This window comes from Anopheles maculipalpis, chromosome 2RL, assembly GCF_943734695.1.
Source record: "Anopheles maculipalpis chromosome 2RL, idAnoMacuDA_375_x, whole genome shotgun sequence".
In the NCBI taxonomy this organism is placed as follows: domain Eukaryota; kingdom Metazoa; phylum Arthropoda; class Insecta; order Diptera; family Culicidae; genus Anopheles; species Anopheles maculipalpis.
The window spans coordinates 56,110,898-56,127,780 of record NC_064871.1 but is presented as its reverse complement, the minus strand read 5'-3'; the positions used below and the strand labels follow the sequence as shown (position 1 = coordinate 56,127,780).

The following is a 16,883-nucleotide window of genomic DNA, read 5'->3' as shown; positions in this document are numbered from 1 at the left end:
GCAAAACATAAACTTCGCCATTTAAAAGAAAAACTGAAACAAACCACATCCCAAAACTTTTGGAATTGATGAAGTCATAACGAGGGAATATATTATTCAAATGGTTTTAATGATTCTTTGAAAGAATTACATTTATTTAGTAAATAAAAAGACACTTTCTTATGCATTTAGTTGTTTTCGCTTCAAGTTTTTTTTTTTTGAAAAACGCTCCACAAATAACACTTCTGGCACATGCGATGACGTTTTGGGACAGGAATGGTCGTAGGTATGACAAAACAGTTTTACATTTTTCGCGTTGGTGAACTCGCGATGCACAATGCACCCGTGGGAGACATCAGCGAGATGTGGGCCCATATAACCACCATTCGCTTTTGGCCACGATTTGACTTCTGACGTTTATGTCTACCCTCCTGCACTACGGTGATGGGTTTGTCACCATTCCCGAGAACGGTTCGGTGGTTTGCATGAGAAATAGAAAGCAAATCTTAAGATGGAATTTAATCTTTCACCACGACCTTTTCGAAGGTGATTGAACCCATTTTGAAATGTTTTATAGTGTTTGAAAGAATTCAATGCAGATGCAGAGAGGTTGAACTAACACAAGCTTTCCGTTTACAGCCGTTGCCAAACAACCAAAAACTATCGAGAGAAAGAAAATAAAGTCGGAACAACAAACTAACACGGCCACAGACTCAGCGCTCTAAAATATGCCCACAGCTCGGCATTTTCTTTGTGCTAATGGTCAACTCTTTAAAAGTCATAAAATCTCGCCTTTTCATGTCATTTTTGCGGGTTATCGGTTTACATTGTGCAGTGTATCGTATCACCAAGCTAACCTCAAAACCTCAGAACTAACGTTGCGGTTTATGTGTAGTAATAATTGCATCTTCGGCTGCACTTCGTAGTAATTGTACTGTAAACAAAAAATGCACGATGATCGACCATCAGCATGGAAGATCAACTCTGCCAGAATACACACACCAAAATGTGTCGCTAGAATGAGCCGCCAAATTTATGCTCACTTCAAAACCGCTGATCACATGTTCGTCTCAGTTCGCTTTAAAGGTTGCGGCTTAATCATGGTAACTGGAGGACGCACACTCATAAAACACGATCCCGCTCGGTCGACCCTGGGGAAAAGCAAACGTGCAGTGCAAGTTGAAACCGTTCGCGTACCAGCATCTTCATCTTTCGCCCATATGTGAGCAATAATATTCGCTGATGATTTTGCGCCAAGGGTTCGAGTTCATCCCAACCCTTACATGAGTGGTTCGGTGCAATGCATCAAGGTCACACCAGTCGAGGACACTGGTTTAGTTAGTTGGGTACGAAAATAAAGTCATTATAATATCAAGGCAGCCCGATCTTTTTACATTTCACTTCATCTCGCACTACTCTTCTGTTGCATTTCACGATTTTTCGAGGAAAAAGTCTGAACCGCACCGGTTGCCCATACACCCATCCCGGCCATCATGTGTAAAGTTTCTGCACACACCAAACCTTCTACCTCCTAGCAGCAAGATAAGAACAGTAATATTTATTTCGCAAAATTTTATCCTCGATACTATCTATCTCCTTGCCAGTTGTTGGTGTGATGACTTATTCCACGCCCCGGCATCGTCGCACAAATCTGATTTCGAATTGTCACGCCAGGGAACGGGGAACACGTCGACTACAAAACACGTGAGACATAACTGCGTCTCATTTATACAAATAAATTTATGACACATTATAATTCGCCACACGCAAAATACAATTTCTTTCCTTGTTGCTGTTACTTCAAAGGCGCTCTAGGCACGAGGGCACTCTATAATGGTGCAGAACAAACTTGCGCCACGCCAGGCGTGTGTTTTTCTGATCATTCTGATTTCGTGCGTTTTTGCCAGGACCATGCAATATGCTCGCCCACTCGTCCACATTCTCTCGTACCCGTGCCCGGGTCCTTTTGCGCCGTAAACGTATGTGTTAGAATTGTTGAGCTCTCGATCATTTTTGTGTTCATAATATTGGACTTGTAGCTTGCCCTCGTTGTGGTCCGTTTTGCATCCGACCGGCAAAGACGGCAAAACCCGCCATTCACCTTTTGAAACATGTTCATTTTTATGCTCCAGGGAACAGGGTGTCAACAAAGCACTTGGTTTTGTTTTATGAAACTGTCACTCGTCCAACTCAAAAAGTTGCTTGAAGCAGTTCTGAAACCAATACAGCCAATCTTTTCCTAGAGTAAAGAATAAAATTCTCAAATCCTTATCTACATTTTATCCAACTTCATGGAATGCACCCTGTAAACGCACCTTTTACGCTACCGCTATAAAATATTGTTTTCGAGTCTCAAATCTGCCAACTGGGCAAAAGAACACAGCGAAACATAGGAAGAGCGAGCCAGAAGTTTGCATGAGACTGGGGATGTGAGCGACACGATTGTGATCTTCTTTCCAGTTTTCGTTTCGCAAAGTCTCGAGTCTCCAGGTCTTCTCCTCCGACCGAGGTCTTCCATCCTACCTCGGAAGAAGCTACTCGATCAGCGGCTGCCGGAGTGGATGAGAGCCTTCTTCGTTCACGAAATTAAACATATTTCCCCGAAAGTGAGTGGAAGAAGGAGCATTCGAAGCAAAAGCGATTATCTTTCCACTGTCCAAGTTCGGTCCGAGTCAAGAACGGCCAGGGTATTTGTTTCCCTCGAGCCATTTGCCTCCACCAGACAACCCGTTCGCCGAGTTTGCAGATTTCCTCAATCCTCAAGCATCGTTTTGCTGCGAAGTGACCTGAACATCGGCACACCAACTCGACTTGGCAGATGATCTGTGTGTTGCCAAGAATGCTTGGACAGTGGCGGAAGAGCGCCGAAGAGGAATTGTGTTTCGAGAAATAATATTCTCGAATATAATGTCTTAATTAGTGAAATAGCAAAAGCCTCCTCACGCGTCACTGTTGCGCGGGACAGGGATGCGCGGAAGTGTGGACCAGAGGGAAAGAGTTATGTGAATATACACGCGCTCGTACAAGCGCAGAGACGTGTAGGTTGCCTGTTGGTTCGGCGAAAGTATCTTCAAGCTGCTGGCAACTGTGTGCCGGCTTTGATAGACCCTGACCATAAAGATTATCGATTTTTTTTTGTCAGACGTACGACCACGAAACACCGCCAGGGTGAATTGAAGTGGTTGCTGCTGCTACTCAAGCGCGACCACCCAAAGAAAACGCAACCGCCACGCCGAACACTATACGCGATGACTGTCCCTCGATAAAACTGTCATCACCCGGTTTTGTGTGAACAGTTGCAGTAGTGTTAACGCGTTTTAGTAATTTCGATTCGAACAAGGCTTTTCCTGGTTATGATATGGTGATATTTTTGCGCTTCTTTTTACTTTTAACATTCTTCAAATGATTATTGAAATTTCTAAACTGCAAACAAGCTGGTCTGATGTAACCACAAAATGATACGAAAAAGGATAAGATTAAATTAAAAAAGGGGCTCAATATTGCTGTGTTTCGTTTTTTTAGGAACAAAAAAAGATTTAGAAAACTTTTTTAGCTAAATTAGGAGTATTTACACAAAATATTCAGAGCGTCCCGGTGGTATAGGCGACAGCGGCGTTGGTCTTCAAACGGCAGGACCGGGGTTCAAATCCCATCCGGGCCGTCCCCCCGTAGCGAGGACTGACTAACCAACTACGTGGTATCGGCTGTCTAGAAAGCCGCCATTTCGATGACCAGCCGGCATAACCTTTACAATGTCGTTGAGCCAATAAGAAGAAGACACAAAATATTCACTACATTTTCAAAATGGTTCATGTATAAGTTTATGTATCAATTGCACGACTCAACTATTGCTCGATTTTATGTGCTGTGTATTTTGTATGATCAGTTCTTAGTTTATTACAGGGTTTTCACTGGTTTTATTGACACATTCAGCGCGTTATAGAATCGTTCGAGCATGCTATTGACTCATTCGGCGCACTGTTGAAGTCTTCGGATGATTGTATTGATTTGATCGGCAGTGGTATTAACAACCCTTGGTCGACACATTTTTCTCCTGCTGTCAATGTATATAATTTTTTTACCAGGATGTTTACATACTGCCAAAACAAAAGTGTCATCGATTGGAGCACCGGTAAATTGTTATTTTGCAAGTGGCAACTCGTTGCTGAATCTCAGGAACAGCAGGAGAAAAGAGGGTTGTCAATAGGACTGCCGATCAAATCAATACAATCATCCGAAGACGTCAATAGCGCGCCGAATGAGTCAATAGCATGCTCGAACGATTCTATAACGCACTGAATGTGTCAATAAAACCGGTAAAAACCCTGTAAAACCGGTGAAAACCCTGTAATGATGAAGTAACGGTTCTGTGATTTTCAGTAAGTTTAAAATGCATCAAACAGCAACTGTTTTGTAAATAAATACAATAAATACAATAAAGTGAAAATTAAAGAAAATTTAAAACAACACAATAACACCTAATTTTGAGTAAAGTATCGTAAAATTCAATAAAACTTATTTTTAAAATAAGTGCTGGTCATTGTATGTTCCGTATAGAAATGCCATGAACAAGTAAGCCACAAATAGAGTATCAACTTCAAAATATTAAAACGGCACTAATCGTTGAACATTTTTCTCTTCTGTGTGGATCCCTTTTACGATGGAAAGGCTCACATGTATTAAAAGTGTTAAAAAATGTGGCATTGGGAAGAGGATCGCTAAAGTACAGCGGATCCCATCCACAGGCAGCGACCATATTAAGTTGGTTCGTTATGATCGTATTGGATAGGTTTGGTAACCCCAACCTACCTTTCTAGCTATCAGTGGAGTTTTGACAATCGCTTCGGCCGCCAACCAGTTGGATGAATTCCGTTTTGTCTAGTTAAACTTTCATCCTTTCGGTTCCCATCGTTTATCGACACCGTGTTTGGGACTGTCATTTTGAAAAATTAATCTGGTTAATCATCACCTTCAACCACCCGAGGATCGTTCAACAAAACAGAACGGTCCAAACCATTCGAAATTTTTTTCTCCTAATACTCTCTCGGAAACGGTTCAGGGTGAGTGTGAATAAAAGCATAAATATTCATGGGGAACGTGCGTTTTTTTATGACAAAATCCGACCAGTTATAGAACAAACTGGAAACATGGGGAATAAAAGCGGATATTTTATGGCCACAAAAGGGCAGAATAAATAGACAACGATCGAGACCATCGATCGACGGGTCATGCAGCAGCACAACACTAACGTTTCTTTACCATGCCGAAGGTTGCGTTTCACTATTAAAATCAAAGTTGTTGGGAAAAGTTACAAATCTGTATTCACCTGAACTACTTTCAGCTCCAGTTGTTCTCGGAAATGGCTTTCCAACAGCACAAACTTATTGGACTCATCCTAGAATAGTTAATTAAAGTTGTTTTTTTATCAAACGCAGTCTGGCATGATTTGCTTTTTTTTTTTTTGTTCAAAATGTACATAATCTCAAAGGTTCGATGGATCAGGAGGAGGGTTTAACAATGAAAGATCGGGGTTCAAATCCCATCCGGTCCGTTCTCTGTGGCAGGGACTATCTTGACAATCATTCAACGTAGTATTGATCGCAAACTTGTCTTCACAAAAATCTTTTTAATGCTTTTTTAATGCAGTCTAGTAATAAGATAAAATAACACTTGTTTATCTTTAAATGTTGCAGCTTTTCATTCAAATCTCCGTTTCAAGATTGGCTCTACAAAGAAGTTCAAAGAGCAAATGAAAAAGCTGAAAAAAATATAACAACAATCCATAGAACCTAACAATCTCGGGTTTTAATCACTGGTCGTAATTATCATAACTTTTTTTTCATAAATACACAGTTCTCGCCTTCGAAGATTTTTTCAAGAGGTCATAAGTGAGGATAGCACTTGAGTGACCCCTTACGAAACCACTCCTCGAACCCGAAGAAGAATTGACCTGTAAAGCATCTTCAACCGGCAAGTTTCCGCTGGTCATTCGAGCCCGACCTCGAACACATCAGCTACGCCAGAAGTGTAGATTCCGTTCCGGAATGTTTTCAGACAAATCTATACGAGCTACACATTATCCTTATCCTATTTGCACCATATGTATGACAACGATATAATTTGGTTTGACGTTAACGTCATGCGTGTGTGTGTGTTTGTGTGCGTCCAAAAATTACACTCTCACAGTATTGGTCGAAAGAAAAAACAACGCAGCAGATATCGGAACGAAGGCAAGTGCTGACAAACTTCAACGGCTGAATCTGAAGGAACTCGACTTGCAATCGAGACATGGAAAAACAAAACAAAAACCCTTGGTTACTTCGATAAACGATGGTTCTATGCATGTGAGGTAGTCAACAAAAGAAGCTCAACCAGTAAGAGAAAGAGATATGAAATACACGCATTGAAAGCCTTAGCTTCAACTAAACGCTAGCATACACATGGAGAATGTTTTGTTACGGAAGATACAGAACGGCGCACGATGGAGTATCTCCGCCACTGGCTGAGGTACCTGTACGGCGACGAGCAGAGAGGGCATAGAACCACATCTCGGCAAGATTGTCATAAATCTTGAAAATTGCTGCTTCAAAAACCAAAGATCGTGAGAGCAGTGAATCTAACGCAGCGATGCTGTTCGTCAACTACATCTCATAAGTACGCACAAGTGCCTTAGGATAGTGGATCCGAACGTAGTACCCGTCACATCCGTTCTGACTTTGATGATGATGATGATGATGCTGATGCTGATGCTCGTCCAATACCATTGCGTTACGGCGTAGCATTGGACCAGTGAAGGAAAAATTCTTCACCGGGACCTGCGATAATTAGTGAAACGATTACTTTCCTCCTCTTGAATGCGTACTTGAATGTCGTAAGTGGGAAAGCAAAGCAGAACTTGTATCCCTCGCAGTATTTTTTTTTAGTTTTCTGAGCAGCATACCTTTGTTAGTTGGACAAAAATTAAAAGGTAGGCAAAACAAAACAGAGGGTGAAAAGCATCAAAACCCGCCCAAGACTTAATCACATTTTTCGTATCTTTCGGGAAGAGTTCTTTTGTTGTTTTGTTTAAAGCCGTTAATTCATGACAAACAGTAAAAGTGGTTAAAAAGAAAGATAGAAGCAGAGGAATGATCAATGATATTATTTGTTGTGAACATCCACCTCAAACACCACTATTGTGGTAGATCTCCGGTTTCCCGATCATCACGGAACGACGCAACACCTCCATGCGAGTTTGCGAGTGCGTTCGTCGTTGGCCGTTGCCATATCGGAACGGGATTGATTGAAACATTTGTGGCTATCTTCAAACTAATCGATAGACAAAACATCACCACCAAAATGAACGCCAGACAGCGCAGCGCATACGTGTGGATTGATTCATTGGCCGCCCGCCGTACCATTCAATCTGATGGATAATTGAAAATGCAGATACATACACGCGCAATCTTTCCTGGCCTCTAGTGGCTCTCAAGTTAGCGGTACAAATTAAGTCATTTTTCACAAATCTCGCAGTCTCTCTCTCTCTCTTTCATACACACACACACACACACACACACACACACACACACACACACACTCCATCTATCTGTCTTACAAATCAGGCTCGCCTTCTTACCGCTCGACTCGCGGATCATTCTGGGGATCGTAACCGATGATTGAGCTAGCATTTCCCATCGCAACCTCCACACCTTTCAATCGCATACGCATAAATGGTGGGGAAATATTTTGAAGCATGTCTCAGCATAAATTAAACGATTTGTTAAATTTCAAAGCGACGGTTCCACTCGTTGGCGAGTGAAGGAGTTAACAGAGGGCTACCGATGATAGTGAAGGAAAAGGCAACTCGCCGATTGAAACGAGTCAGCGAGAGTGAAAGATCGTCATCTAACGTACCCATTAGATGGTCATAAGTACGATGACGGATGGTACCCAACATTTGAAGGCTTGAAACATTGAAACGACTGCTAATGGGTTGAGAATAGTTCCTTGTTTTCCTTACGCCGTTTTGTCGTGATTTGCTCTATGCAAAGCGTTTTATTCTATTAAGTAATGTTTCGTTTCTACTGTCTTTAGGAAAAAAAGAAATCGATTTTTACCACACCTGGCTAGTTAATGTACTAAGCTAGCTTCTCCAATGCTTGTGTGTTCAACTACAATGTTATAGACACTGGACAATTGTAGCCAGAGTGATCATCTGCGATCGTCGATGTTCGAAACAGCCCCCAAGCGATGTGAGACATTTTGCTTCCAAAGTCTCTCGTACGAAGCAGCGCTCAAAGAAACAATACAACCAGCAGAGGCATCAACAACACTAACGGCAAACAAAACAATAAAAAAAAACGCCGGTTAATAACAGTTCTCATTCCCTCCCATCATCGACTCATCGGGAAATAATCAATTCAATTCGATCCAGACCCAAACACGCCCGAACGATGCGCGCGCCTTCCCAGACAGGTTGGGGTATTCATCAGTGCTAAAAAGAAAGGTTGTGAGTCGTACGTATCGAAACATCCTTTATGTTTTGGAGCAAACTGCGAGCCATACGATGATGAAGATAAAAACAGAATCTAATTTTCAATACTGCTGCCCTCGAGCGAACGGGCAGGCAGGCAGCTGAGCTCTCGATGCTTTTGCAGATGGCTGAAAAGGTTCGGAGAGACTTCACGTCTCAAGCCTGTTGGCCACCGCTCGAAGTTTAGGGGTTCCGGTCGAGGTTTTCTTGCTCTCTCGGCAAACCCTACAACTCCCTTTACTTCCGTACAGGTTCGCCCCGCTTCTGATACTGCCCTACGAAAATCATCATCATAATCGCCTCGATTTTCATTTTACTATGCCTCGCGCTACCGTTCCCTTTTACCGTGGCAACCTTTTGCACTGCACAGAGCGCCAAATATTGTACACGGGTGTTCCACCACTCTCAAGAAGCTTGATCGCGCTGAGCGTCATGGCAAGTTGTGGATTATTAAGTTATTAAATTAAAATTGAGAAATTAGTCGCACCGACTTTATCGACTCCACACAGCTGAACCGTTCATAATGGTAAATCTTACGATGCGAGGATTGATCAAAGAGAGGTGAATCAATCATATTAACCAATCGTGGATACAACATTTGACCATCGGATGATTGTTCTCTGTAAACGTTGGAATTTCGTTCTGCTTGTGCATCGAACTGATCTTCAATAAACACAAGTTTAAATTGTGCGGGAGGCGCTCCCCGGTGGTGTAGGCGACAGCGATGCCGATCTTCAAACGACAGGACCGGGGTTCAAATCCCATCCGGACCATCCCCCCGTAGTGTAAGGACTGGGACTGTCCAACTACGTGGTACCGGCAAGCCTAGTAAGAAGAAGTTTAAATTGTATTCTCAAGCTTCCTCTGTGCTTATGATATAATAAAGAAACGAACAACAACTACTGGTGCTAACTCTGGAACATAGCAAAAACGGTTTAGTGATGAATGTACAACAAAACTATGAGGCCACACTTTCTCGCGCATCACGTGGCTTACTGTATCGCAGTTGTTTTACTGCCGTGGAACTCATAAATCAGTGGCGCATTTTATTTTGTTCAGTTTTTCACCACGAATTGATGCGTTGTTCACTAACAAAAATTTGCACCATAATCCAAAATGCCTTGGAACACGTCGTAGCGCGAACGATGCATAAATGGTGATAAAATTCGTGATGGTGATTGCGATCGGTTGGTCACTTTTTTGTTCGAATATGAAATTGTACACCCACTTTCTGTGCGTGTGTATGTGTGTGTGTGTGTTTGTCTTTATGTTTCTGTGCTTCTGTTTTATTTACTTTTTGCACCACTCGCCACTAACAGACGTTTAGCAAGCTTACGACCGTATGGGAACAATCGGGCGTTCGGCCTCGAGCGTCCATTTCTTGGACGTTTTGTTCTTTACTCTTTTCCGTTGGTTGGTTGGCTGGCTCCATGTACATCCTTCGTCTCAACAACAGCGGCACCTTGGCTGGCCGCCATTGTGTGAGTTTAGAAAGACATAAAGCTATGATCCATTTTACGACATACTCTATAAACATGTTAATCGAAAAGTCTACGCCACTGGACGTCTATCAGGGCCCCGTTTCTCGTTCACTTTTTCTAGCCAAATTCTTCACTCACTTACACACTTCTCCGCACCCCTCCCCCAAGAGCACAGTGATACTTTCACACACCTCGGCAAAACCATCCCCAAACCACCACCACCACCATCATTGTGATAATGGGTGCTATCGTTGTTCGATCGTTGCTTTACCTCGCCCACACTATCGTATAGGATGCGTCCGCATGCTTCCTTGTTCCATTACCGTCGAGTGTTCCGATCTCGATCATGCTGAGGAATGCTCCGAAGGTGTGTGTGTGTGTGTATGTGTAGCGGGGTTTATTGTTGTTTCACATAGTTTATGACCCAGGCGAACAATATTATTGAAATATCACAATTTTTACGACCTCGCGCGCGCACATCACGCTGCGTCGTGAAGGCCTTCCGGCAATGTGACTATGGCGCTCCAGTTCCACCCTAGTACGGGCACGGAATCAAATTACGGTTCCTGAAGCATTTCGGACCTTTGGCAAATTAAAGCAAAGTGTAAATCAAAACATCCGAGTCATTAGACTGCATCACGGAAGGTCCCATTTTGCTAATGTAGCATATCTTCAAATATTTTCTGCGCCTAAACCAAGCCACATGCTTAATTGATGTTAAGTGATATTATGCTGTAATCGGTAAAGAGAAACTCATACATTTTTCAGATGGCATAGAAAAACCATAAATTCCTTGTATAATTTTAAAAGATGTTTGACACCCTTGAGTTAAGCAGGCGATCTTTGCTTCAGTGTTCTCTCTTTCGCATGGTGTATCGTGTTTTCTCTTTCACACGTATTACTTGTAAGCTAGTGGTAAGAGAAAGAGAAAGCTAGATTGTCATGTACACAAGATAACAGTGGATCAATACAGAGTTTTTATATGGTCAAAATACTTATGCTACAATACCTTTTAACAATTACAATGCGGGAAGGTTGTAGAGAAATTGTTTAATTAAATAATAATTTATTGATTTTCAATTATCATTTTGTGTGCATTTCCTGATATTGTTCGTTTTATTTTCGAAATGACAACCTTTCGTGGTAACAATTTTAATACAAAAATTTGCAAATGCAAGAATCTAGCCATTAGACTCACTTTCTGCCAAACTTAACTTCCCTACATGTCCACTCTTACGGCGGTCGGCTGATGTATAAAACCTTGATCCTTGATTATTGCGTCTAGTTTTTCCTCATTTCGAAACAAATGTTGAAACAGTTCTTTTTCCATACGGAGTAATGTGCATTGCACTGAGCGGTTCCATTTCCAGAACACTATAGTTCGGTTTGAATCACCCATATCCTGCACCACGGTGACCAGTACTTTCGCTACCGTAGTATCCACGGAATGTATGTGCGTTCCATCGAGAACGATTATTGTATCGGTCTGTTTGGATGCTAACTTCAGTACGAAGTGTTTTAAATATTCGGCAGCAGAATACACTAAACTTTGGTCTACTTGAAGCATTAGAACGTCCTTGCCGTCGATTGTCAATCTAACGGGCACAACGATTGGGCGCGATACTTGATACAGAACGAAGCATATGTTCATTCCAATGCCGACAAGCATCCCATACTCCAGGCCGAGCAATAAGCAAGCGATCAGCGTAGTTATCATTGGAATAATATCCACCCGTTTCGTGCGCCAAATTTCGACCGCCGCATGAAATTCAATCATGAAAAACATCGCCGCAATGATCAATCCTGCCAGTGTAGCTTTCGGGATGTAGTAGAACGATTCGGTAAGCAATCCAAGGGCCAGCAAGACTACCACACCCGTAGTTATTCCACCCAGCTGCGTTCGCACGCCACTGTTGTTGTTCACTGCGGATCGTGTGAACGATCCTGTTACCGGCATGGACGACACGAATGAACCAACAATGTTGCTGATGCCAAGCGCAATCATTTCTTGCGTGGCATCGATAGCTTTGCCCTTAGAAAACGCCTTGGCGATAGCAATCGATTCCAGCACGGCGATCAGTGGCAGCGTGATGAGAGATGTTCCGAGTTCAGCGATCATTTCCGAAAAACTGTACGATTGGCCGTTGAGCGTTGTGGTGAATGGTGGCAGTTGAAATGGTGGCAATCCGGAAGTCACGTTGCCAGTGAGTAGAAATGGTTGCACATTACCTACATCGCTCAGAAGAAAGGCCAGCACGGATCCACTTATCACAACTATCGCATTCCTGGAGAGCGTTATGTACTTTCCAACGATTCGCCAGCAGTTGTTTCCTTTGATGTTCTTCACTTGCATTAGGATGAGAAGAATGATGATGGTAGACACGCCAAGCACACTATCCCACAATCGAATATCTTGCAAGTGTTCGAACACGTTGATCCAGGAGTCTAAAAATTCGTTCGATTGTCCTGGAATTCCTAGCAGTGATTTCACCTGACTGCTCGCAATCGTTATCGCCGCAGCAGACGTGAATCCAGCCGTCACAGGAAACGATATGAACTGTACTAGAAAACCTAGGTTGAGCACACCGAGTAAAAGAATCATACAGCCAGTGATGAAAGCGGATAGTATCGCAAACTCCACCCCGGTGTCTCCTACGTGAGCCTGAACCATAAGAGCCATTATAGCCGTTGGTCCAATGGTCACATCTTTGCAGCTGCCCAGAATGAAGTAGACGAAACATCCCATAAATGCAGAGTACAGTCCGTACTGGGGATCCAGATTTGCAATTGCAGCGTATGCAATTCCTTGAGGTATGACCGTTAACGCAACGGAAAGCCCGGCCACGATATCATCGACAAGATATTGCAATTTGTAGGCCGGAAGCCATTGGAGTACGGGTAACCGCTTGAACAATTGTTTACGTGTGCAACATCCTCTACAACACGTTGACACCAACTGGCCCAGCTGTGGGAAACTTTCACTTATGTCTTCATCTGTAAAATAATTAACATAGATTCCCTTAAAGCGTCTGCACTCGACACATAGACACCAGTAGCGCAAGTTCACTTTGCATACCATTTGTTTTGCTATCCTGAGGCATATTGAACGTGAACGGCTTTACAAATTGGTATTATCTTTGACAAATGATTTGTAACTGTCTACATTTAGTTCTTTGCAAAGTTCACCACAAGCGTTTCGAATTCCAAAATGATTCCACTGCATTAATTTACGATTTACATCAAACAAACACAATCCAGTTGGTTTATAACACTATTTACACAATTTGACATCGTTGAATAGTGTACGCATGACAAACAAGCAAATACCGCCTACTGCGAGCCTTCTTTGGACAGAATGAATAGAACAATATTCCACAGTCACCACTGACTTATTGAACACGGTTTTATGGGGAACAGTTATAAGTACACGTCTATCTGCCTTTTAAGCCGATAAATCCCCTGCAATGTTTACGCTTAAAATCACAACGATCAAACACAATTGTTTCTTATGTACTCACCCGTAGAACAGAACCATACAGGAGCTTATCATTTATTGCAGGACCAATGACACACTTGAGAAGGACATCTGCTCAACGACCATCGTGGCGTTTAACCTAGATGTCTACGATGATTCAAGTATATGCGATACTAAGATATCTTCATAGAGCACAGTTTGGAAGCAGATAAGCTTTAATCTACAAGCCTACGGTTGGTGTTGTAAACTTTTCGATTTTTTTCGCTTCTTTCCTTTTGTTAAAACCGAAGTACGCAAACAAATAATTTATGTAACACAAAATCAATTAGCAGTCTCTAGTTTTATTGTTGCAATATGCATTTGTATCATTGTCCTATTAGTGTTTCTACTTCTTTGGGTATGTCCTTCTAAACTAGCTACCTATATATTCCGTCTAGGGTATACTTTCACTGCAAATCTCCTTATCTAGCTGCTCTAGACCGCCATGCTTAAATAGTGGGTAAAACTGTTCCTTGTTTAACCGTATCATCGTACACTTGACCGATCGGTTCCAATTCCACAGCAACACCGTACGCCCTCGCAGGGCCAATTCTTCGACGATGCTCGAAAAGATTTTGGCGGCCGTAGAATCGACATAGCTGACATTGCTACCATCGATTATCACGGTGGCCACTTGAGTCTTATCCGTCATTTTCACTATTTCATGCTTGAGATATTCGATGGAGGAGTAGATAAGGCTTTGATCCGGTTTTATGACCATGGCCTCAACACCGGACCTCGTACGAAGCAGTGCCTGATCAATCCTGGGCCGTGACGTCATATACAACACGAAACAGACGTTCAACGCGATACCAATCAACATGCCGTACTCCAAACCTAGGAGCAGACACGACACCAGCGTCACAATGAACGGTATGATGTCTACCTTTTTTGTTCGCCATATTTCAACGGCGGCGTGAAACTCGATCATGAAAAACATTGCCGCTATCATTACACCGGCTAGAACGGATTTTGGTATGAAGTAGAACGTTTCCGTTAAAAGTCCCAACGATAGCAGCACCAATATACCGGTCGCTATTCCACCGAGCGGTGTTCGCACACCACTGTTATTATTCACCGCGGACCTAGTGAACGATCCCGTAATCGGCATGGACGATACGAACGAGCCGAAAATGTTGCACATTCCGAGGGCGACCAATTCTTGTGTTGCATCGATGGATTTGCCTTTGGAGAAAGCTTTTACAATAGCGATCGTCTCCAGGATTGCGATCAGTGGAAGCGCTATAATCGATGAGCCAAGCTTTGATGTCATTTCACCGAATGTGAGCGTCTGATTCTGAAGTACCGTCGTGAACGGTGGTGGTCCCAGTGGTGGTAGACCTGGCGTGACTGCACCTGTAACAATCGAATGTGTTCTATTAATATTTTTGTTGCTGAAAGTGCAATGTCCACACGTACCAGTCAAAGAGAAAGGAGTGCATCCCACAGTGGAAAAGTAATATGCCAACGCGGCACCTCCAATGACGACAACTGCATTTCGTGAGAGGGCAAGATATTTGCCTACCGCAGACCATTTGCCTCGCAAGCTACGCAACACCAAAAGTACTACGATCGTCACCAAGCCCAGCATTGCATCCCACACCTGAGTTTCACCAATGTGTCGATACACGTTAACCCACGAATCGACAAATTCGTTCGAGCGTCCCGGCAATCCTAGCAGTGATTTCACCTGTCCGCTTGCAATCGTTATTGCAGCGGCAGACGTGAACCCGGCAGTGACCGGCATCGATATGAACTGTACCAAAAATCCTGCAGACGAAAAGATCAGTTGATCGGTCAATCAGCAGCATCTCTCGAAAGCATCCATATCCTTCTACTTACCTAAGTTCAACAGCCCGAACATGAGGATAATACAACCGGTCAAAAATGTCAGCAAAATGGCAAAATCTGCTCCGAGACTGCCAACGTACACTTGTACCATCAGTGCCATGATGGCCGTTGGTCCAATGGTCAGATCCTTACAACTGCCAAACACACAGTACACGAAGCATCCCATAAACGCCGAATACAGCCCATACTGTGGTTCCAGGTTAGCCATCACAGCGAAAGCAATGCCTTGAGGTATCACGGTCAAGCCTACCGAAAGTCCAGCCACGATGTCTTCCACAAGATAGTTGACTTCATACTCCGGCAGCCACTGGAGAATCGGCAGTCGTTTCAGCAGAAACTTTCGATTGCAGAAACCTTCCAACTTCGATGTCAGCATAAGGCCGACTGGTGGAAATTTTTCCCGGCAGTCGTCTTCCACATCATCTGGTGAGAAAGTACAAGCAGTAAAGTAGAATGCTAACACTACCTTTAACAGTGAGACAAAGCATAATCCCACAGCCCTTATCAATGCCAATGTCGATCATTGAACTGTATAAGTTCTGACTTTAACCCGCACGATGCGATTCCGATGCATCTCACGTGCGTGAGCGCCATACGGCCAAAACCTACCATCATTCCGTTGCCTTTGTTTGTGTTCTATCAGTTCCGATATCGTCATGCAACGTGCTTCCGCTTTGTGGCTCAACTCACAATCAAACATCACTCCCACTGTTTCCAATCACATACACAAGCGCTCGCGCCTATCACAATTAACTGGCCACTTTTCGGCCACTTGCTTAAAGTTTTTAACTTTGATGTAACACTCCTATACGCTAGCGGCTCAATTCAGCAGTTGATCATGATTGTATTATAATTTATATAACAAAAACGAGACCACAACAATGCGATCGTCACGAACTCCGATGTGTCACGTGTTTCGACGCAACTTTCCCGGACCAAAATAACAACACTCGAGGAAGCGGAGCTTTAGCGGAACGTTTACAGCACACTGGTCATTTGCGAAGAAAAATCCCCACATCTGTTCTAGCCGACCGTTTCCGAGTCGTCTGATAAAGTGTACCGCACGTTACTGAACGACGGGTGTGCTGATCGACAGCTTGCGTTATATTAGCTGCCGTCATCCCCGGATTTGATGGAAGCGTAAGCGCCATCGGACACTTCCGCAAACTGATGACCGCGATGGTGGTGGGGGTTACAAAAGTTACTGACGAGTGAGGTTTAAATTTACATTTGCACTACTTGCATGTATTCTCTGGAATATTCACCGCTACATACAGGCACAGAAAGGCAAGTAAAAAATATCCAATGCTAGTACGATAGCAGTAGACACATGCAATTTGTGCTGATAGAATCTTTAAGCGATAAGGCAAAATACTTTTCGGTTTGTCTGTCGCTTCACACAATCATTATTGTTGTAAAGTTCGTCAGTGCTGGTAAGAATGCTAATGAATAAATAGTGTTTTGTTTGTGCAAACGATTTGTTTGGTAAATGGTACGTAAAGTGCACCGTTATTGTAAACCCACAACAAATACACTTCCCATCCAA

At 43.1% G+C, this 16,883-nt stretch overlaps 3 protein-coding genes across 3 annotated transcripts in view; all 3 read right to left on the bottom strand.

Annotated features, from left to right (window-relative positions):
* LOC126559276 (zinc finger protein 593 homolog) overlaps positions 1–16,883 on the bottom strand; it is a 338,322-nt gene that overhangs the window by 18,119 nt on the left and 303,320 nt on the right. The gene's annotated exons all lie outside the window — the stretch shown is intronic.
* Positions 11,192–13,073, bottom strand: LOC126567289 (sodium-independent sulfate anion transporter-like). Its single transcript, XM_050223520.1, has 2 exons — positions 13,049–13,073; positions 11,192–12,966 (listed from the first exon to the last, which is right to left on the bottom strand). The coding sequence occupies exons 1-2, from the start codon at positions 13,071–13,073 to the stop codon at positions 11,192–11,194; spliced, it is 1,800 nt and encodes a 599-aa protein (XP_050079477.1).
* On the bottom strand, positions 13,881–15,861 carry LOC126567288 (sodium-independent sulfate anion transporter-like). Its single transcript, XM_050223519.1, has 4 exons — positions 15,804–15,861; positions 15,329–15,760; positions 14,906–15,256; positions 13,881–14,842 (listed from the first exon to the last, which is right to left on the bottom strand). The coding sequence occupies exons 1-4, from the start codon at positions 15,859–15,861 to the stop codon at positions 13,881–13,883; spliced, it is 1,803 nt and encodes a 600-aa protein (XP_050079476.1).

Excerpts from the sequence above, each read along its gene's own strand:
- LOC126567289 (XM_050223520.1), bottom strand. The coding sequence starts at position 13,073 with ATGCCTCAGGATAGCAAAACAAATG. Across the intron at positions 12,967-13,048 it reads TCAGGATAGCAAAACAAATG|ATGAAGACATAAGTGAAAGT; the intron begins GTATGCAAAGTG and ends ATTATTTTACAG.
- LOC126567288 (XM_050223519.1), bottom strand. The coding sequence starts at position 15,861 with ATGATCGACATTGGCATTGATAAGGGCTGTGGGATTATGCTTTGTCTC. Across the intron at positions 15,761-15,803 it reads GCTTTGTCTCACTGTTAAAG|ATGATGTGGAAGACGACTGC; the intron begins GTAGTGTTAGCA and ends CTTTCTCACCAG. Across the intron at positions 15,257-15,328 it reads GTTCGGGCTGTTGAACTTAG|GATTTTTGGTACAGTTCATA; the intron begins GTAAGTAGAAGG and ends TTTCGTCTGCAG.